General features: G+C 41.4%; 1 protein-coding gene across 1 annotated transcript in view; it reads left to right on the forward strand.

Annotated features, from left to right (window-relative positions):
- The window catches only part of HMGA2 (high mobility group AT-hook 2), a 107,489-nt gene that overhangs the window by 72,995 nt on the left and 12,205 nt on the right, over positions 1–22,289 (forward strand). The window contains exon 4 of the mRNA XM_050325374.1: positions 12,312–12,344. Within this exon, the coding sequence (XP_050181331.1) occupies positions 12,312–12,344 (33 nt within the window). The remainder of the gene's footprint in view (positions 1–12,311; positions 12,345–22,289) is intronic.

Raw genomic sequence — 22,289 nt, forward strand, 5'->3', positions numbered from 1 at the left:
ATTTTAAATTGCTTCTGAACAGGCATTGCAGCATATTTCTACATTATATATAACTTTATAGCTGGAAGACATATATAATATGTTGGCTCACCTTCCAAGATTTGTTTTCTTCAAGTGGCCATGGCTATCAGATTATATAGGCTAACTGAGAAACAAAGTAAATACCTCCAAAGACACCTAGCTGCTGTGCTGGGATTCCCTTTTTTTTCTGATTCACTTAGGAAAAATACCTTTGCATGGTACTCAAGAAAGTTGTTGTTGGAGGTGTTGCTTTTCAGATGAGATGTAAAATCAAGGCCCTGACCGCTTGTGGTCGTCAGGGTTCCCATGGCACTGTTAAAAAGAGTTGGGGTTTTGATGAACACAAATATGTTCATCGTAGTGCTGTCCAGGTACTTTGCAAGTTTTTTCACTTGAAGTTTGCCCTTGTCTACTACTTACTGATAGATCAGGTTCAGGTTGTGGTTGGTTCTGTAGAGTCATCAGGACTTCAGTCTCCTTGTCTGTATCTGTGTTATTACAGGATGTTATTCAGTGAATGTATTACAGGTTTTGCTGTTAAGGTCTCTGTAGTTCCTTGGCATCCCAGGTTTTTCAAGGAGCATAACTCCTGCACACTAATGACACCCAGACCATTGGCAGCCCTTTTATAGCTGTAGTGTATCATGGCTGAGACAAGCAGAAGAAAAGGGCACTCCTGGGTATTACTGGCCAGTGTCGTAAGTCAAGGTGCAAAATTTTAAATGGACCAACTAACTGTTTTCAGGGCAGGGCTGGTTAAACTAAAGCTCTTTGGCTGTATTCCCCCTACCAAAATTATCAGCAGTGCAAAATTACCCTGAATACTCTTTTCTGAAAGCCCTTTTCATTGTGCTTTCGCTCCAAGGATATGTGTATTCTGCTCTTGACCGATATGACCTCATGTCTATCCATTGGTCCAAGCACAGACATAATCATGTCATGGGATGGAAATGGGATGGCGTGTCATGCACGTGGATGTGGAAGAATTGTCTTCGTGTATTAAGTCATAGTTAGAGTTTAGCACAGAGCCGTTGAGTACCTCCATAAGGGACCGTTCAACCAACCCCATCCCAAAACTTAGAAGTAAGGAGAGGGAGGACAGTGTTGCTGCTAAGAGCAGTATGGAACTTACATGATATTGGGTGGGTTTTCTCTAAGGTACAGAATGTTTATCAACAATATCCCAGTGTAGGGATCTCATGCAAGTTCCGCCTTTCTTGTCAGTCAGGAAGCTGTCTGGAACTGTGATAGTGCATCTGAAAGACTCATGAAATCATCCATTTCGGGCATGCAAGCCAGTTTACAGCCAGCAAACCATTGTCTTTTTGATGGAGAAGAAGAAAAAAAAAAGAAAATAACCCCCTCCCCAGTATATGCTAAGTAGAGCTAGACTGTATCACTTTCATGAGTTAACATGTTTGCTTAACTGTGAAAGTAAAATCTATATTCTGTGATAAAAGACAATTTTACAATGCTGAATGAGGAAAATAACCAGAAATTGCCAAGGGCATGTGTCAGCAAGGGTGGGCAGGAATTAAAGTGAAAAAAGTGGCTGAAAAGGCCACACATTTATTATGTACATGCACCTAAATTAGTCCCGAAGGCAGACATTCCTGGGAGGTCATAGAAGGCAAATGGCATGGGCAACTCCTTAGCCCATCACTGTCTCCCACCCTTTTTAAGTGCTCTGTAACAGTGAATGTCCTGGCTGTCCTGCTCCCAGTGCTGTTTAGCCACAAAGCTGAAGCAGACCGATTCCTGCACAGATTGCCGTGCTGAGAGATGGCTGGACTTCTTCAGGAAGAGCACATGCTCTTGCAGATTCTGCTATCATCAGCCTTGTGGGCGGGGTGGAATCCAAGGCAGTACAGTCTCAAGGCCTTCCTATTTTCTCTTCCTTTTTATGATATGAGAAGATAAAGAACTCCCATAAAGCCTACAAAATGCATCTGACCCTAAAATCTAAAAAACCCACTGGTACCTAAAAACAGTCTTAATAACCAAACTCCCAATTACTCTGTTTAAAACACCACAGTATCCTCAAAATATGTCAGTAATGCACACACTTTAAGAGCATAGAAGAAGCCAAAAGTATGGCAACAATACAGCCGTCTTGTGTGCTTTGGTGGATGAAAAGAAATATGAACAGTGTATTTCTGTTTTTCCTCTCAGTTCCTTGGACATAATGGGCAGTGCAGAGACCTTGTTCATATTTGTGTGTAAGCAGAGAAAGTGGTGTGAGTTTGGTCCCCCTCTTGCCTGCCATCTCTTCTTGCCACTTTCATTCCTCCATCCTATCCCTTTGGGTCTTTGCCTGAGACTGTGTGACCCAACCAAAACTTCCCAGCATTGTTCCCTACTAGCCTAAGATTTCCAGAAGTGCCTAGGTGTACACACACTGACCCAAGCAATACTGTGATTTCTCCAAATGCTGTCCTTCCTTCACTGGTGGCCTCCTTGCTGGCCACGGGGTTTGCCTGAGAGAGCAGTGGGCTCACAGCAACCTGTGGTGTCCATGGAACTTGGCTCAAGGCACACTCTTAAGGCTCCCTTCCCAAGAGAAAGCCTTGCTTGAGATTAGGCAGTCACAGCCACAGAATGTGGGGATGTTTAGGTGCCTGGGAGCCACTACCAGCAGAAAGACCTTGCTCCACAGCATCACCCTTACCTGTTAGTATCTAAAGTATCAGAGTATCCTTGGCCACATTGTATATATATACAGGCCACCTGTATATATATACAGGTTTTGTCGCTTCAGCAACAGAAGCAACAAACTATGGAAGAGTTTTCAGGGAGATGAAATATCCATCAGTCCTGTTCTCTGAAATAACCTGCATTTGGTAAAATGCTCACAAGCCCTGCCTAGCAACCCTAACATTTAAAAGCAGACTACTTTCCAAGAGGCCAACAGAGCTCTGTGAGCAAGGAAACCACTTTAAGCTGTACCAGGGAGCAGGGCTGTAGTAGGGTGCTCCAGGCACTGCATTCTTGATCTGGTATCGAGTTTCAATACTATTATGAAAAAATCTGCAGGAGATTTACGTGCATACCTTACACACATACCTTTGATATTCACATTGTTAGATCCGAGCAACAAGTAGGATCTTTAGGTCGGATGTAGCTTCCAAAAAGGTATTAAGTAACTATAACTAGACAGGTAATTGTCCTGGTCACATTCTTCTCTCCTAGATTGGGCTAAATTCGGAGTCTGTCCAGGGACATAAATAGAACGACTCCAAAATTACACCAGGATTATCAAAACCAGAATCTGTTTCTTGCTCCCCCTCTTCCCCCTTTTTTCACTCTTTCAGACCAAGGGAAGCACGTGTTCTCAGACACTATTCATGTTTCTGCTGCTGTTGAGAGGCTGACAATAGGATATTGTAGATGTTGACTTTGCCATCTTTTATTAAAGTGGTTCTAGCTAGATAAAAGAGAAAAGGGGTTTGCTACTGTCATTTAAAATATATTACTGTGTCGTATGGATTTCACAATGATTCATGTGATGAAATTGCTATTAAGAGTAAAATCACACCAGAAATATAATGTAGTGATGGCGGCTTTTTCTGATTTGCAGGGAGGGCCTAGAAATCAGGCCTTTTAACATAATGAATATAATTTCCATTTAAAAAATAAGAGTATGAACTGACCTCAGTATTTAACATACCACACACCAGAATGATCCCAAAATATATCAAGCCAGGAAGTGGATTAATTGCAACAACTCACCACCAAGCCCCTGGTATATTTCAAGTATGTGGAAAATGTATTTCTGTTTTGGACACTGACTTCTTTGTGAAACTGTGCCAGAATATCAGCAGTCTCTGGTTGGACTCTGACAGACAATCTTAGCGGCATCAGAGTCCTGGAGGCAGTAATAATTATCAAATCTATTCAATAGAGAGACAGCAATCAGACATCTGTATATCCCAGACATAGAAAAACATCCCCAGCCAGCCATGTGGCTACCAATGGATCTGCTCAGACAAAGAAGTTCAAGAGAAGTGCCTCAGGCCAGATCCTCAGCTGCAGAAAATCAGCCAGGCACAGTCAATTGCCTTCCTTTGCTGTGAGCCTTTCCTTTGCAGAAGAACCCTGCCCAGCCCTCACAGGGCAATGGGAGGTCACAGTGGGTTGGATGGGAAGAGGAAGCTCCTGCAGGAGCTTAGGACTGCCCCTGGGGCTGACCACATAAGCTCTGTACAAGGTGCTTTTTTTATATCCTAGCAATGGCTGTGCCAAAAGGCTGCCTGTATCCCTTGTATCCTTACCCTAGTTTGTGCAGATGAGGGGACAGAGAGCTCTTCCTAACAATGTCTAGAGCTGTGTCTGTGTCTGTGTCCAGTGAGCTGAATAGTGCCTGAACACAGACAGCATCAAGCACTGCCCTACAGTTTCCTGCGCCATGCAGCTGGGAGCATTCTTTCCTTCACCGTCTTGTCCTCTACCACCTAACATATGTTGTTAAGGAAGTAGCACAGCCCAGGGCTTTTTCTTCTAGGCAGTCTGGAAGACACGGCCCCATGCAGTAGGAGGAAGGGTGGTATGGATGCAAGTCAGGCTTGGTCCTGGACTGGGTTTGGTCCTGGATTGGGTTGTTTTCTCCTATTGGTGAAGTCTGAAGGTTTTCTATGCAGATCACAGTCTCCTATACCTGCTTACCTAGTGTCCACTTTGATGCTGTCCTCCTCTGGTTGAGATGTGCCTTGCTAAAACATGAAGTGCAAATCTCTAGAGGCAGCAGCTCTTGTAGCATGCAACCAAACTGAAGAAACATGTCATAGGCCGCCACTGGGAATTACCCAAGGGAGGACAACAGACTTCTTAGCTTGAATCTCACTACTTTCAAGTTAGCTTGAATGGCTGCCTTTCCAGGGTGATGAAGGTGCCTAAGGGCTAAGGAAGTGCACACTGTATTTGCACCAGTATCCTCCTTCAGGAACTTTTGTGAAGAAGTGCAGGTCTGGGCTGTGGCACGGCCATTGCAGCAGCACTGTGGTGGAGATGGAGAGGGTTAGGGTTCGAGTTGCCACCTCATACTGCTGGGACACTGCTGTAGTCCCAGTGTTGCCCAGAGGAGCAGTTTACCCCTTGTTTTCCATCACTGCCACTTCAGTTTCTGTTCCTGCTTCTAAGCTTGGGCCAGTTGCTGGCAGAAGCTTTCATAGGTCTGGAAATGAAGCTGATTATATATATATCTATTATATATCTATAGATAGATAGATATAAGCCTACCTTGTGGAAAATGGGATGTGCATGTTTTCAAGTTTCTAAATTACTCAAGGACACTGTTACTGAATGAATGGAGGTCTTTGTGACCTAAAATGAGGTAAATAATGAACACAGGAGATAAGAAAGACAAATGTTACCTGACAATAGTTACATTTTGAGCAAAGTCACAGAAGTTCAGAGTTCACTTTCCAAACAGCAGCAGATTGGCTTGTTTGGGACTTCGCTGTGCCATTTACTCTGTTGCCTTACTGAAGACCTGTGCAAAGGTCAGGGGGATTCCGAGCTCCTGGTAGTCAGGTCCAGAAATGATTCCACTGGTGACAGTTCTGCAGCTGTGATCAGCTCCATGGAGCCACCGTCAGTGCTTCTGCTGAGAATGGCCCCTGCAGCAGGAACTGCCCTGGGTTTTCAGTCCGTATGGCAGGAGGTCCCTGAGCAAGGAGAGGAGACTCTAAAACAAAAGTTGGAACCAGATGGTAATGTGATACGGTGCTTTCCACCTCTAGGTCATCAATTCAAGTCTACCCTGTTTAGTAGTGACCAAAAATCATTTCCACATGGGCCGGGAGAAATGCATGGTGAACACAGGAGTTGCTGTATCCAAACAGACAAGATAGTCTGGAGGTAAACAGTTGCACAATAGTTATTTTGTCTGGAGAGGTCTGCAAGGTATAAGGCTAAGTAGTTTCTGATCAGTGTATCCCTGAATAATGAGGGCTTGGTTTCTTTGCAAATAACTTAAAATTTATTTCTGTCTACTAAAATGTGGGGCTTTTTCTTTACACGATAGTTGAGAATAACTGAAAGCTCCCCTTTGGCTTTCTCAATAGTTGACAGACTATATGTAAGGAGTTATAAATAGACAGACACATATGACGTTTGCCAGACAGAAGAGCCAGCTCATGTTTCCTTACGTGTATACCAAAAAAACCCTCAGTGCTGAACTGTGTACTGGAATTATTCTGAAAGACAGAAAATGTTTCTGAATATTTTAGCAGAAAATGCACAGAATGCCAAACTAAACTTAAGCCAAATGCATCAGGAAAGCTTATCAAGTACATGATGGATGATAATGAAGAAACAGGGGAACCCAGTAGTGCAGAGGTGACTCTCAACATGAGCAGTCAGCAACAGCAGATCGTCTGCTGACAAGAGGTACTGATAGCTTCAGTACACCAATTTAAACTTTGCTTGTAGTATTGAACCACAGGTACAAGGCTCATTAAATGGCTATTTCATAAGCTGCATTACCCTAAATATTTTATGGAAATGTAACCAATACTGGCTGAAACATTAAAAGAATTAATAAAAATCTATCAAGAGCACTGAACTAACAGCTACTGTGCTTTGAGTTTTGATTATATCCTTGATAAGCTCAACAGAATATTGTTGTGCTTGAACTAACAGTTCAGCTAGCAGATGAATAAAAATGATGGGTTTTCCCTCCCCATTCTAACCATTAAATTTGTACTTATGAAGATCTGTAATGGTGGGAAGAATGTTGGGTCAAAACAACTGAAAAGTAGTGGATTATATGAGCATAAAACAGAACAGAATTTGATTTTTTAATAAATTCCTTTCCCTGTTTTATTCCTCTCAGAACATAAAACCACTGCAAATGTAGCAATTCAGAGATGATTTGTAGTGAGGGTAGATATCTGCAAATGAAATGTATGAAATCCTAACCCTGATGATCCAAACCCAGTTGTTTGACTTCCATTGGATATATACATACCTAACTGAATATATGTGCCACTGACTGAAATTTTTGGACTACCCAAAGAGTAATTTGAAATAGTGTGTTTTGAATTTCTCAATTAAAATACATAATTTTGTTGCCAGTCAAATGACTGTTAAAAGTCACTTTGTGTACGTGGAAAACTCTCATGCTCTCTCGTCTCCTCAACAAATGGAATAGAAATACTCTTTATTATCAACTAATTGGTGCAGCTCCTGATATGCTGCAGGCTTTTCCGACATCAGTCAAGGAAGGTCAGTTTAAAAGCTAATAAATATTTTTTTAATGACCTGTCTTTGTATTTGGTATTAAAAACTCAGAGGAGTGCCGAGTAGGATAGGAAATAAAGAACAGTTCCACAGATTTTGCTAGAATTCTCCACAGATTACTATTATAGCCTCATTTATGAGACTGCACAGAGAACTGTGAAATATCCTTTGAACTCTAAGGGCCAGATGGTTTTGCTGTTAGATTCTAATGACCCACAGCAGTGTGCATACACAGACATCACAGTTGCCAGTTGACTGCAAACATGTGATGGAGGCAGGAGAATTCATGACCCGTGTTTCCAAAACACAAGCTAGTCCTGCTTGGGCAGAGTGGACTTCCCCCATCACTACTGATGGGATAAAGAAGCATTTCTGCTACTGCCTCCAAAAGGGACACAATTTCTAAAGCAAACCGTGAGCATAACTGGACCTGAGGAGCAAACGGCAGGAACATCGTCCCATGCAATCTGAGGTAGATTCCTGCTGATGATCAAGAAGCTGCAAGTGGATTTGCTTGAAGGCAAGGGTTCTCTGACGGGCTGTGTGGACCCCTGATCCCAGTGCTGTATCACTCTGCTGGAAGAGGGAGAGAAAGGCTGGACTCACACCAATTAAAGCTGTAGGGCAGAATGGTAGTTAGTCTGCTCTCATATGGAACTGCTTGTAAGACATGATTTATTTTTGATTATATTGGTTTCAACAGATATAATATGAACTTGCTGATTTTTCAAAGATATGTAGACAAAAAGACTAAATATGGTTTTACTCATCTTTTAATTTAAAGCTACAAGTGTTTGAGTGACCTATGAAATTATTTTAATGATCTCTGCACAACACTGAGCTGTCAGCACTATAAATGTCATCCTAACTGGATATTAGTTTACACCATGGCCATTTAGTCTCACCAGCATAGCTACCTCCATGGAAATGTCATGTCTGTGTCAAGCTGTTGGAAAAAAACAGAGAGTCACTGTTGCCAAGAAGCATCAGTGTATTTAGTATTCATAATACTCGGTTTGAAGAGGAAGACACAAACACAAAATCTAGGAGCACTGTGAGTGTGCAGCTTGCCCTTGGAGCTTCAGGCACAGCATCAGAGAGTGATTTGCATTCAAACCAGTGCTTCTATCTCTGGTCATTAAAAATGTGTTCCAGCATTGCTAGTTGAAATAGACTTACCTGTAGCCTTCCCTTTTCTATCTCTGGCTTTCTAACATTATGAAAAGTCACAGGATAAGAGGACTCCAGTGAATGAGAAGTGTGACGAATTGAATTTGATACAACTTTTGGCCACTAGTACAAGATGAATATTAATATATCACATGAGGCTGCTCTTTTTTCTCATATAGAAGGCAAAGAAATTGTTTGACCAGTGACTGTATAGGCTGTAAGGATGCATCTAAGATAGTGACAAGACTAAAGTAACAGAGTTTGAAAATAAAAAAAAAAAAAAAGAGGGATGTGGTGACAAAGGAGGAGTGGAAGAAGCATCTTCTAGAAGTTAGACAGTTGGACTTTAAACATCCAAAACTTATAGCAAATATAAAAACAGTCAAAAAACTTCATATACATTCCTTTTCAGGTGTTTTGTGGGTTTTTTTGTGTTCAAAGTTAGGAATATTAGCCTGAAGTTCTAAATTGTTATCTTTTGCCTTAACTCACATACTTAATATTTTAAACCTGGCAAAATAAATACTTCTGTATTTTGGTTTTGTTCTTGTATGATGGATATTTGAAGACCTGATTATGGGATTTTTCCAACACTGTCACTTGTTCTTTATGTCTCATGTAGATTTAAGAAAGATACTTAATATTGACTTCATAAAAAACCCTGAAGTTTGCTTTCAAGTGTGTGGAACTTCAGCTGATATACATGCAGTGTACAACAGCTGTTTTTCAAACCTAGGATAAAAATGAAATGTGAAAGTGCTGTGTTGCATGAACCTCCCCTTACTTATGATCACTGACATTAGTGAGAGAGCCTCTCACAGAGTAGAAATTCTGCCATGTTACTCTGCAGGCTCTTGGTGGGGAGAACACAAAATAGTTCAGAGCTCTCGTGTCTTTTGTACAACTTTATTTTGCTCCAGAGCACCTCTTTAAGGTCTCTTGTCCATGGGTATTTTATGGTTCCAATCTTCTCAATAACCAGGGCAGATTCTCTTTCTTTCCAGTTAGTTGAACATGCAGTGGCAACACTCTTGTAAATCAGAGGTGTCTCTTTTGAAGCTCCAAGAGATAACTCAGTGAACACAAAATTTAGCGAGTTGAGGCATTTCTATAGTGTGTCAAAAAGGTTCCAAAGGCATCACATCCACAACAGTTAGAGAAATGAAAGAGGTGCTTTGGAAATTTCTTGTTACTCCTCTACCTGTCAGTTCTTCTGGGCACGGTGACCTAAGTGAGCACGCAGTCCTCACAGGATTGGACTTTGCTGAATTTATTTGTCCAGCGAGCTCTCCCACTCAGCCAGGCTGAAGCAGGAAAAGCAATGCCCCTGAAAACCTGCCCTTGCAGTGATTCAGCTGCCACAAGCCATAGCCCTCGGTGTGACATGAGTGGGCGCGGCTCCTATCGTGCAAGTGGTGTGTGCCACTAATACCAGCTGAGGGACTAAGCCCTGCTTCTGAGCTTGCATAGCTGAGCTTCTTCCATTTAAGGGAGAAAGCGTAACACATGCTGAACTCCAGATCCCAAATCCAGTGGAAACCTAGCCGGTAGTAAGCAAGCACTGCCACGAAGAAGTATGATAGCAAGGTCTTGAATGACTAAGATTCTTGAAAGCCTTGGCCAGTATGAGAGACAGTTTCCAACTGAGCAAAGTACAATATTTTCCCTCTGCTTTTTATGAATGGCTGGATAGGACTGTGCTGGAATTGGAGTCCCCTGTGGAAGCCATTCACAAAAATAACAAAACAAAACAAACACACACAAAAAAGCCTTTCTAGGTCCAGTCCAGAGCCACTGGGTGCCAGAGGCTGGGAAAACATGCTGGCAGCTCAAGCCCCAGCTATCACTGAAAGTATTCAAGGGGCTTTTTGGTGGTCTGAAAAGTATGAACTGCTGTATAGAAGGGCAGCTGGTAGAATTACTGTGACACATACTAGGCAGAAAGCCAGAGCTGGCCTTGTTTCAAACATTGTCTTTCCTCTCATTGAAGTGTCAGGACCTAATTCATGGAAAATTTGGTGAGTTGGCAGCTCTTTCAGAAGATTTCATTGAGCTACAGTGTGTGAGAGTCACATGAATGTAGAGTGCATGGCCAAAAATATATGGGGATTTCTGAGCAGGAGAAAACAGTCAGCCTGTAAAAATGTCTGTGGATTTCATATGGTTTGGGAGTAAACACATGTACAGGTGTAATCAGCAGGCAAAAAAAAAAAAGAAAATAAACTAGTGGCAGATTACAGAAAAGCTCACTCTATTCCTTAATTATGAGAGATTTCTTTGAAACAAATAATTCCTTAGTCCAAGGGCAGCAAATGTCCATCAAGTTCAGGGCTTGCAGTCCACCTGGAGAAGGCATCAATGAAATGTGTGCCTTGATAATACTTTCTCCATTGCAAGGGAATTTAATGGAAAAGAAAAGGATCCACCCTGAAGTTTAAAGACAGACCCAGCCGTCACGTAATTTTTTTCCTCATATTTATTTGAAAGTAGAATTTGGAGCCTGAGGCACAGATACAAAAATATAACAGCAGTAGGATTCTGCTGAGTTAGAAAAAGACTGAAAATAAACAAAGCATCTCTTGTTAAAATGGGACACTTGTGGTGGGCAGTCTGACTTGAATCAGTTACATTTAATTTACATTTTCATTGATCCTTCCCACTGAAATACTGCTCCGAAAGGCCAGTTACATTAAAATGCTTATTCAGAAGTATTCCAGTTATTTTCTACTACACCATCATGAAAATTAGGGTTTTGGCCATGCAGAGGGACAGCATATTGGCTTCTGCCCAAACCAGCCACTAAAATAATGGCTAGAATTGGGATAAAGCAGGAAGGAAGGACAGGAAGAAAATCATTGGGTGTGATTCATAGACTTTGAAAACAGTGCAGGGAAGGGGGGTAGGCAGGAGCTGTGCCCCTCTGAAGTAAGAAAAGCTCTTTTGTTCTTTCTGTGTCAGGATTTCATCCTTCGTCTGTGGTCTTATTGTTCCGTGCTGCTCCTAGCACCCACAAACATCATCACATCACGTGGGCAGTGATGGTGGATTTTAAGTATGTCTGTATTTGTTCCTTAATTGGTACTCCTCCTCCCCCAGGTGGGGATGAAGTGCACTGGCACCTTGTGGGTCTCCTGACTCATGTGAGGACCATGTTTCCCAGTCTTGGCTGGGAGCAGCCAGAGGGAGACTTGCTGAGGAGCCACTGCAGCACCAGGTCCTGCATAGGCAGGTGAACACACCCAACCTGCCTGAGAATGGGCATCCCCAAAATCATCACATCAGTAGGCTCATGAGGGTCAGTACATGAGCATCACCTTCATGCAGCTGAAGGTCTCAAACCAGAGCTTCCAAGGGCTGGAACCACTGTTCCCCCCCAGCCTCCTGGTTTTGGCAGGGATGGCTAATGCTCATGGCCAGCTGTGCTCATGGCCAAAAGGGAGGGCTTTCACACAGCAGGACACTCCACTCATGGCTGAGAGTGTGTCATAAGAGAGGGAACAGCATCAGTGTAGACAGCAAAACACAGTTATGAAATCAGGCTACTTTCATCGTCTGCTAAGTTAATGTAGCAAAGGAAATCTAGCAGTACCGTAGAAGAACTGAAAGATGTAACACGCTAAATTAGACTTCACTTTGGTTTTAATGATCCAAACTTAACATACTCCTCCTTTTCCATAGTAATCTGAACTACTTAAGAGCAAGATAGGTGTAGGAGAGGCTGGGTGTGAGAGCTGGGTATGTTTATCTCTCCACTTCTGAATGTGGGCTTTGACTGTGTTTTATTTGTATTGCTGAAAACATTTTTCCTAGCATTTGTGAAATCACAGTTAAGTGCTGTCAGAGAATTTTGTTTCTCACTGTGCTTTTGTTTTACTTTTCAGCCTCAACAAGTGGTTCAAAAGAAGCCTGGTCAGGTAAGAAAAGCTAATTTGAATTCTGTAGACTAAGTGAAATAGCTTTTTAGTATTTCAGCTGGTCTCCTTTACTGTAAAGAAAGAAGGGAAATACATCTATCATGTGAGCTGGGGGAAAGCTGTTGGCTTGCTAGGCACAACCATTAGAGCAATTCACATAGTGGCCCTTGGGAAAGGGAAGAGGAAACAGTGGATGGTGCTTGCTCAGAATTGTCCTCTTTCTGCATGTCTCACCTTGCAATGATAATGCAGACATATGTGTACACCTCCATGGTGTGAGTCCAGCATGTGATAGATATCTCTGTGTATCCTGAACATGGATAACTGGGCACTGCATTACAGCAAGGAGGGACATATGCATAAAACCAGTCTCCCCATGGGTCTAAAGATTCCCTAAATCCACAAAATAAAATAGGATGAACTTTGTAATGGATCCATCATAAAGACTTAACACATTTGAATTTTTTTACTGGATGGTATTATTCTTCTTTAACACTCTGGACAAATGCAAGCCACAAGGTGAAACCAGTCAAACACTGCAGTTACAATCACTTCATTTTCTTGTCCCAGCCTGCCCTGTGTTAAAAGCCCCAAGAACCTAACTCTAGCACTCCCTTATATGTGCACCAGCAGAAAAGCCTGTGGGCATGAGAGCAAGTCCATCCCTGGGTCTCCAGAGTCCATGGGCTGTGCTGCTTTACCTCCATGTAGATGGATGATTGGTGAGTCAGGAGCATAAAGAGTCCATGACTTTTCTGGAAAGAGGTCTGCTTTCAGAAGGGAATAATACTTTCACTTTCCACCTTATGGTTTTAATACATTATTGTACAGTATACATTGTCGTAATATCCACTGTAATCTGAATTAGGATCTGTTACATAAGAAACAGAAAACATCCTAACCATAAGTTGAAGGGGTAAAATGATGTAACTCTCCAAAGCATGTGCAGGAATCAGATTTCTACAAAAGAAATCAAGACAGTTGCAGCAGTGCGAATCCATGCACAGGTTAGTGTGCTTGAATAGTGGACATGACATACAGGGTGAATGCAGTAGTACTTTCAAGTAAGGTCAGTTTTGCAAGGAGAAGTAATGTCTTTTATTAGGCCAGCTTATGCAAGAAACACAGTGTAAATCCCGAGGGACCTTCTGACTATACCACACAATTCAAAACACAACAAGTTGTTCTAATAAAAGATATTTCCCCTCCCTGGCCTCGCTTATATCCTTCAAATATTATGGCTGCAATCAGGCTGTTCCTATTACAGCATGGTAGTAAATCTGCCAGTGCACAAAGCCAGCTATCTCCTCTGTGGCACCTGAGAGACTTGGAGGCTTAAACCCTGCTGTGCAGAGGAGGCCAAATCCAGGAGGCAAAGACTCACGGGAGGCTGTTTGTGTTGCCTTTTCTTTTAGTACATATCAGTGGGGTCAGCAGGAAGAAGGGATTTAGAGCTGGTGGCTCTACCTAAAGCCTAGAATGGCAGAAACCGTTGCTGCTGATGGCATGTGTGGTGCCACCAGGTCTACAAGATGCCTGGGCACTTACTCCTTCAGGTGTTGTGTTTGTACAATAATCGTGCAAGCCTGAGTGCAAGACAGTAAGAAATGCCAGGGACTGAGCCTGGGCTGGGGTGTAGGAGGACAAAGAGGAGATCTGGACTCTGTCGTTTGGTAGGACAACAAAGTAATGACAGATTTAATTGGTGGCAAAGTGATGTAAGCACTTGAACCAAAGCACCAGCATTCCCTGTGTGAATTTTCCTGTCCCTCTGCTGATGCAGTGATTCTGGTGGGGATGCTGTAGAGTGTTTCAACCAGTTGGATGCCACTGCTGCTGCAGCGGTGCCTTGGCAGCATCTCTGTGTTCAGAGACAGAAAGAGAGAAAGAGAAAAGAAAGTCCTTTGACATTCCCATTAGTAATGAAAGTCTTTGTGCAGAAAGCAAGGAGGCACAGAAGAGTACATGAAAAGAGATAGAACTATGGCTGTTTACAACTCTCCAGTAGTCACGACTGAGTAGTGAAATAACACTCTTTAAATTATTTGTATGTCATGTCTTTACACAGAGAACATTTCTTTTTTTTTTAATCCTTGGCCTGAAGGATGTTCAGTGAAATCACTGACTTGTCTTTAACCCTTCCTGTTTTCAATAGACCCTGCTCCCATGCTTATGGTAGCACAGCATTGCAGCTTTGCTGTTATAAGTGTATGGCAGCGAACAAAAATTATCATGGTGAGCAAATGCCCATGACAGTGTCTTCCTGAGGCTGAAAGAAGGAGGGGTAAAACAGTGTCATTCCTGAGATGATCAGGAACTTCATTGTGCTGAGTTTCACTCAAGTCTTGTTGCCTTTCTCTGATTTCTTTTTATACTAGTGAATTTCCCTTTAAAGTAGGGAGGTTCAGACTGAGAATTAACAACAAGAACATGAGCTCATGCAGGCTTCCTAATCTGAGCTGTCTGAGGAAATAGTGATAAATTGTGTAAACATGGGGACTACATGGAAGTTCATGGAGGATAATGTAAATCTTATACTACATTCAGAGGAATCTCTTCCTTTTCCATCTGTTTCCTTCAAAATATCCTCCCAGATGGCTTTAGCATGTGGCAGTCTGGATTAAGTTAGGAATGTATCCTGTCTTCATCATTGGGGACTGTAAGAGGTTACAGTCAAGAATTGCTGGGTGATGATGAGCCTCCCTTGGTAAAAGTGGCAGAAATTCCTGGTCAAGCTTCATCCTGAGTGCTCGCATGTGCTTTGAATTTTAGGTGTATTCTCGAAGATTTCTATGAGCGCTAGTGTACATCACCGTTACTCTTGTTATTGCTGCTAACATCTGTGTCTCTTGGGCTTGTGTAATTTTTTAAAATACAGAAGCAGTAGGACCAGATAAAATCCTAATTTTATGAATAACAGCTCTGTTCCTGTAACCATTTCCCAGATTTTAAGCATCATGCAGGGCTCTGCCATACTCTAAACCTCTTTATGGATGTCTGCTGTCCAGTTTGGGGCCATACCAATACCTGTATAAAGTTTTGCAATATCTTTAAAACATTCCCAGAGCTCTCAGAATTTACCCACACACAGGTGGTAAATAGCACCAGTAAAATCCACTGGAAATCTACAAGCCCATATCATTAATATAAACCTTTGAATACTGTGGTCTGTACACATCTTTGTGGTGATCACTGATGCATACTCTCACACTTACTTGGGTAAATGAAGAAAAAATAGCCAGCCTAACTGCGTGACATTGGTAAATTTAGCACTTTCACATAAATATTTGCCTAAACTGCAAAACAAGACTCTTTGAAATCTGCCCTCTCCCCAAAGAACATAGAGCCAAATTTTACAATCAAGATATAGTAATGTTCTTACCAAGGTGTGAAAATAAACAGTCCAAGTAGAAATTTCTCTGTTTCCTCATTTCTAGGCAACTTGTAGCAGCTGTAGACTCAGCCATATGGGGGAGTTGCACTCTTAAGTAATACAAAGGAAATAGATATTTTTATGAAACATAATTGAAGCTATCAAAGTTTTCTGGAAACAAGATATGTTTTATTTTTGTCATTTCTGGAGAGAAGAAATACTTTGCATGTAGAACAGTCCTTTGAAAATCTTGTAATCTCTTTTGGAGATCTGTTAAAATCTCAGATCTTAACAAATCCCTTATTTCTGAGTCTGTAAGATAGCATACCAGGTCAGAAGGACAGTGTATAGATCAGGAAAAAGATTGTATCAGTCAGAAAAGTACACATAAATTATACATAGAAAAGTGCACAAAAAAATGTGTATGCCAAAAGAACACATAAAGTATACTTTTCTACCTAATGCAAAATGTAGTAGATGCTTTCAAAACAACATCCAAAAAAAAATCAAATCCCAACAAGAATAAACATTAAAAAGTAGTATTTTGTATAGGAAAGAAGATGCAGATTTGCTATATTTTTTCCTGTTACTCATTTCTCGATCTTGGTATCAATAAAGTTATGCATCTTAATTAGTCATAATATATATACACCTCAAATTGCACCCATCACATATGTCTACTCAGTGTAGGACACAGTAAATGCTGAAAGCATCAGACAGACTCTGCAGCCCAGGAGCTACATCTGTGATTCACACATTCATATGCAGTCCAAAAGTCAAAGACTTTGTGAGCAGAGCTAAGCCTGGGACCCATGATGGTTGTGTGGCAGGTCCATCATGCTGAGATACCCTGGCCAGTAGGCCCAAGATTCAAATACTTCATCACCTTTCTTTGTCGTGCAATAAATCTGCACTTGGACAAGCTTCAGGCATTCTGTTACGTTATAGCCACCACACGTGAATTTAGCCTTTTACCTCCTCAGACAGATATGTGGTAGAAATACCCCAGAGACCCACTTTCACACGTTGAAAAGAAGCTTCCAGTGTCACTGACAGGATGGTAAATCCATTGCACCCAAGTAAGGTGCACATACACATTTAAGAGAGTGAGTGCCACTGTCCAAGGCCACCCTGTGTCCTACCAAGGCAGGAATACTGCAGCCTTACTCCACTGAGCCTTGACTGTAGAAATATTGAAAAACCTCTGCCCTGGAAATTGTCCTAGTGCCCTGGGGTTTCATTCCTCTTCGTGCTGCTTCCAGCAAGCTGTGTTGTGTGTGGACTGTGTATGTCCTGGACTTTTTTTGTATCTACTGATATGGAGAGTCAGAAAGTTCTCAGGGGAACTCCCAAAATTCAGATCCCAGAGGGGTAAAACTTGCTTTTCCAATATTACATGGAATTTTTTACTTTAGAATAAGATACGTGGATATGTGTTATATAGGCCTTTCCAGAACACCCTCTGAAAGTTACCATTCTTTTATTATTGCTCTTTTTTTTTTTTTTCTTTAAAGCAAATTTTGAATGTTTTCCCCAAGGTAGCAGTACGGGCCATCTTATATATACACTGGAGGTTACTGGTACCGTGTGAACACAGGCTGAGCAAGTGTATATTGTGGAGCATGGGAAATGAGGAAAGTCTCTTGCTTTCTTCGTGGATGCAGTAAATGGAATCTCATGGAGGGTACTGGGCTTTACATCCTTGCCTTCTTTCTCTTTTCAAGGCAAAATGGTGGCAACTGCATGATGTGGCTTTGAAAGGAAGACATATTCAGTCTTCTTATTTTATAATCAGTTTATTGTGACAGCAAGAAACTGAATGATTTGTCTGATGTGTTAAAAAAACCAAAACAAAACAAAACCAAAAAAGAGCAGGTTTTTGGAATAAACCAAAAAAGAATCTGTGGGAAAATAAAGAAGATGCAATTATGAGTTTTATGAACAGATGAAGCACTAACCTGGACTGAAGAATGAGGTCTAGAAAGGGAGATCACATATTTCTGACAGCAAATATTTTCTTATTTATATGACATAACTCCTGAATAGACTCTGAATAATGTAATTCAATGAGGCTACACCTAAATATACAAATCAGTGTAAGACTCATGCACCCAAGGCTGTAAGTATTTATAATTGTCATTTATTACGTATCTATGATAGAGTAACATTTTAGAGATGGTTGCATCTAGAAATTTGGCTATAAATAAATTTTAAAAATCGAGATATTACAAGACCAGAAGAAAAGGAATAAAAGGGAAATAATACCCTTAAAAAACAGGAGTATATTCAGTCACTTTTAAAGAGTCAAAAATTAGAAATACATGCAGTGATCTGAAGATGTAGGTTGCTGTTCCATAAGGCGAGGTTTTTTGGGTTTTAGTAGTTTACTGATAGTGGGTAGGTACACGGTGACCTCTCAGTTCTGGGATGACAAAGACTTTGCCACAAAGTACAGTGTCACACAATGAACACTGTAGCCACAGGATCATTACCAAAAAGTCAATTTTATAAAAATCACCTTTATAAAAATTTGCTGGTAGAAGGCTAGAGGATGAAGGGGCAAGCTAAAACTCTTCCCTAAGCCAGCAAGGCTCCTCTTCACCCTCTCCCCACCTCTTCCCTCCCCCTCCTTGCTTGTGGAAGGAGCCCGAGATGGGCAGGTGATATGTATGGACAGATTGGCTTTTTGTTTGACCCCGTGGCTATGGCCATGCAACGTGTTTATGCAAGTACTCCATTCAGTTCAGAACTTGGCTCTGATTTGACATGAACTGAAGTCTCACTAATAATAGCCAGAAGAGAAGGGGTTGTGGTGTGTACTGAGGAAACACCATTGAGGAACATGGCTGGGCAGTGTTTAAAAAAACGTCAGTCAAGTGTAAATTAAACAGTGCTACTTTTGCATACACATACTACATATTTTGGCAGAGATTTCAAGAGTAGCAAGAGTCAGTGCTGCTAACACTTGGGTATCTTGCTTCACAGACATACAAGATTCTCAGCAGCACTTGGCTATCCTCTGAAAATCTGGATTCTTTTAAGGTATTTACAAAGTGATATACAGAAAGTTGAAACTACCAGAATGATCAGTCTGTGGACTTATAGAAATAAAAATAATCAAAATGCTAATTAGTAAAGGTGAGGTGTGTGAGAAGGCTGCGCAGGAAGAAAGTGCTCTTGCTGAGAGCTTGGTTCCTGAGCTTCTCATAAAGGCTCTGCATTTTTAACAGTCAGCATTGTTGTTGCTTCTCCTCATCCAGCTGAAGTCACTGAAAGACGCTGACTTAAATATTTCCTGACTTAAATATTATTAACAGATACTCAAGGGTTGTATCCTTGCTCATTTGCTGCACTGAAAAACATGAGAAACAAACCTCCTGTGTAACCACTCTTGGAAATTGTTCCATCTTTGCCATTCCAGTTCAGGGCCATATAAATTCTGTTGCAAATTGTATGTTAAAAATGAGGTGTACTGCAGTGCATATGTAATAAGATAAACACAAAGAAAATCAAAGTTAAGACCAATGAAAATACATTTTTGTCTGTTAAATAATTTGCTAAGGCAGTTACAGTATTTGCATACCAGCACTATTAAAGTTTGGCTAGGGAAAAGAGTAGTATACTCAGCCCTTACTAACTAATATACATATTTAAACATGTTTTGGAAGGAAGTAATAAGAAGCCAATATCTTATTTTGTTTTGGGGTTTCCCTGGCATCTGGGGAATTTTATAAGGTCTGCTTGTCCAAAATAACAGTCTTGGAATAGAAAAATAAGAAGCATTTCACAGCTACTCTGTCAGTTGTCTGTGGGGCATTTGTGGAATTTGACTAATTTAGTTTCTTGAAATCAGTGCTGCCATGCTACCCCGGGGTGACATCTGGCCTCCTTGGTCAGCCTGTCAGCTTGTGACACCTGTGCCAAACATTAAGGCTAGGGTGGACAGGCTGAAGCTATGAGCATGCCTCCTCTGTTGCAGTCTAGAGAGGACCACTCAGGTGAATGATTTATAGTCAGTGTGAAACAAAATCATGATAGACACTTTAAATTCTTTTTTGTTGGTGGAGCTTCTATCCCATGTTGCTTCTGTTGGTGCTCTCACTGTACTGTTCCTTAGTGCTGTGATGGAGTGAAGCAACACAGATGGCAAGCACAGGCTGTGATAGGCTGGCTGCTGTTTGGGGGGCCGTTCAGGTCATTGATTGCTCACTGGATATTGCAGTCGTGGGGCTATTGTGTTTATAGGCAGAATAAGAAGTGTAGGAGTATCACAGCCTCATAGGAGACCATGCAGTAAGAATTGTGGTCCTAGGTACTTCACACTGAAGGCTACAGGAATACATAGGTGGTTTTCAGACATGAGCAGTTCATGAAGGATCTAAACCTTTGAGCAGTTTGTAAGCTTTTTGAGTTCACCATTATAGGATCTAAATAAATAAATGTGCTTTTCCCTCACTGAGGAAGGAGAAAAGCTATTCAAAACCACTGCCTGACTGTTGGGCATTGTAGCACGCACATTGTCATAGCGATAATCCACATATGATGGATCTTTTTTCACTGGGAACCTGGTGCAAGAAATGTTAAATTCTTTATGGAATCTGCTCCAGCAGATGGTGAGCATCACCATGATGAAGTTCTGCTACTGATCTTACTGTAAGGCATTTCTGGTAGTGCCAGAATGTTTTCAGAAAATGTTGACTGAAATCTCACTTTAGAAATGACTGTTGCATATATTAGAAAAGGATATAATATTGCCAGTGTACATCTTGCTGTGCCTCTGTTTTGTCAGTGTAGTCACATTTCTGGTCTCAGGTTTGATGAGTTATTTGATACAAAACAACCATGGGAAAAGAGAAGGAGAGAAATAAAAAAAAAGAATCACCCACATTCTGCCTGAATTCAGATCTCAGATTTCCCACATCCTGGTATTTAATTTCTCACAGAGTTACCAATGGTTGATCTCACGGCAGGATTAGTGGGAAGAAAAATGAGAGTTCCATTGAAACCAGACTTGAATCTGGAAGGAAGGAAGGAACATGTGAGCTCTAGGACCAGGGAGATATCAGATTCAGGGTAGTGAATGGCTTCCACCCCTTCCCCTTCCCTCGTTCTCATGCTTATTTTGAGGCAAATTCTGGAAACTGAAATCAGAACAGCAAAGACACAGTTAAAGTGAGTTAGGGGGCTCACACATTGCTTTAATAGTCTCCTGAGAGCCCTGCTATATAGTGAGGCATTAACTGTAATTTATATTAGTATTTTTTATGTTTAGAAAGAGGAGAATAGATTAGCATTGAGGTATAAATTGCTGTAAATCTGTCTCTGTCCTAAAAGAAAACACGTTTTGATGCATGTTTTCACCAGGATACCTTCTCTGATTTGATTATAGAATATAGATGTGATCAATTGGAAAAGAAATTCCCATAAAAGGTTCTATAATCAAAAGGAAATAATCACTATCTGTTAAGTTGGACAGCTTCACTCACTTTGAATCAGACTGTCCTGCCTAGAGAAAGAAAAAGCTTTGTCCCGAGGTAGCAGGACCTTGTAGATTGAGCTCAAAAAGTTGGGTTGTTGCTCTATGCTGAGGAGGGACCAAACTTTCTCACCCTTTCCAGCAGATTGTATGGAGATATTCAAGAAGTTGAAAAAAACCTTTAAATGCGTCACTCTAAATGCTTCAGGAGTTGAAGATATTAAGATGACAAGAAGAGTATGTCATTAAACTATAGCTACCCTTTTTGGATTACCTGATACTTTAGATTTATTGGCAAGGTGGCTTAAATTAGGGGTATATTTTTAGCCTGCAGTATTACATAATAAAATAGCAGCTGAATTCTTTATAGTAAAAAAAGAGAAGGAGTGGGGGAGTTTATTAAAACCAACACAAACCTCTCTGATTTTGCACTTTCGTCTGCACAAAGAGGTGCTCCATGGTTACACAATCAGTAAAGTTTGCAAGAGAAGCATTTCCATTGCCCCATTGTGCTCAGGAGCTGTCGCCTGCCTTTAGCTGCAGACCTGCTGTTTAGTCTGAAACTGAAAATTAAACCCAGAACTTCAGCTCTCAAAGTTAAATACTCTGCGTTGCTGGAAGCACACAGCCTTGCCAGTGTCTGTGTGGCAAGATCCATGATCAAACTCTTCAGATATTTTTAAAAGCATTTAACAAGTCTGTTAAGCTTTATTGTTTTTGTTTTGGTTTGCGCTTTTTTTAAGAAAAAAAATAATTTTCTGAATGATACCAGAAAGTCTCGTGTGAACTGTACTGAATCAGCTCAGAGAGCCTGGCTTGCTATCTTTCAGAAATATGTTTCTCATTTTGGAGGGCTTTTCTGAGAATGGCGCTGGCAAGGTAGAGCCCTGTACATTAAAATCTCTCCTTCCGAAACAAAAAAAGAAAGGAAAAGCCAGGGGAGGGGAAGAGGAAGGATGGTAGCAGCAGCAGAGCCCCATGCCCTGCCCTGCTGAGGGCTGCCCTGGCGGGTGGCAGCATGGCGTGGGCCGCTCAGCCTCGCGGCTGGTGCTCGTAAAAATGCCACCGTTGCGCTTCCACTGTGAAAGGCGCTTTT

Source organism: Myiozetetes cayanensis, unplaced genomic scaffold (genome assembly GCF_022539395.1).
Source record: "Myiozetetes cayanensis isolate MyiCay16 unplaced genomic scaffold, myiCay2020 scf3, whole genome shotgun sequence".
Taxonomy (NCBI): domain Eukaryota; kingdom Metazoa; phylum Chordata; class Aves; order Passeriformes; family Tyrannidae; genus Myiozetetes; species Myiozetetes cayanensis.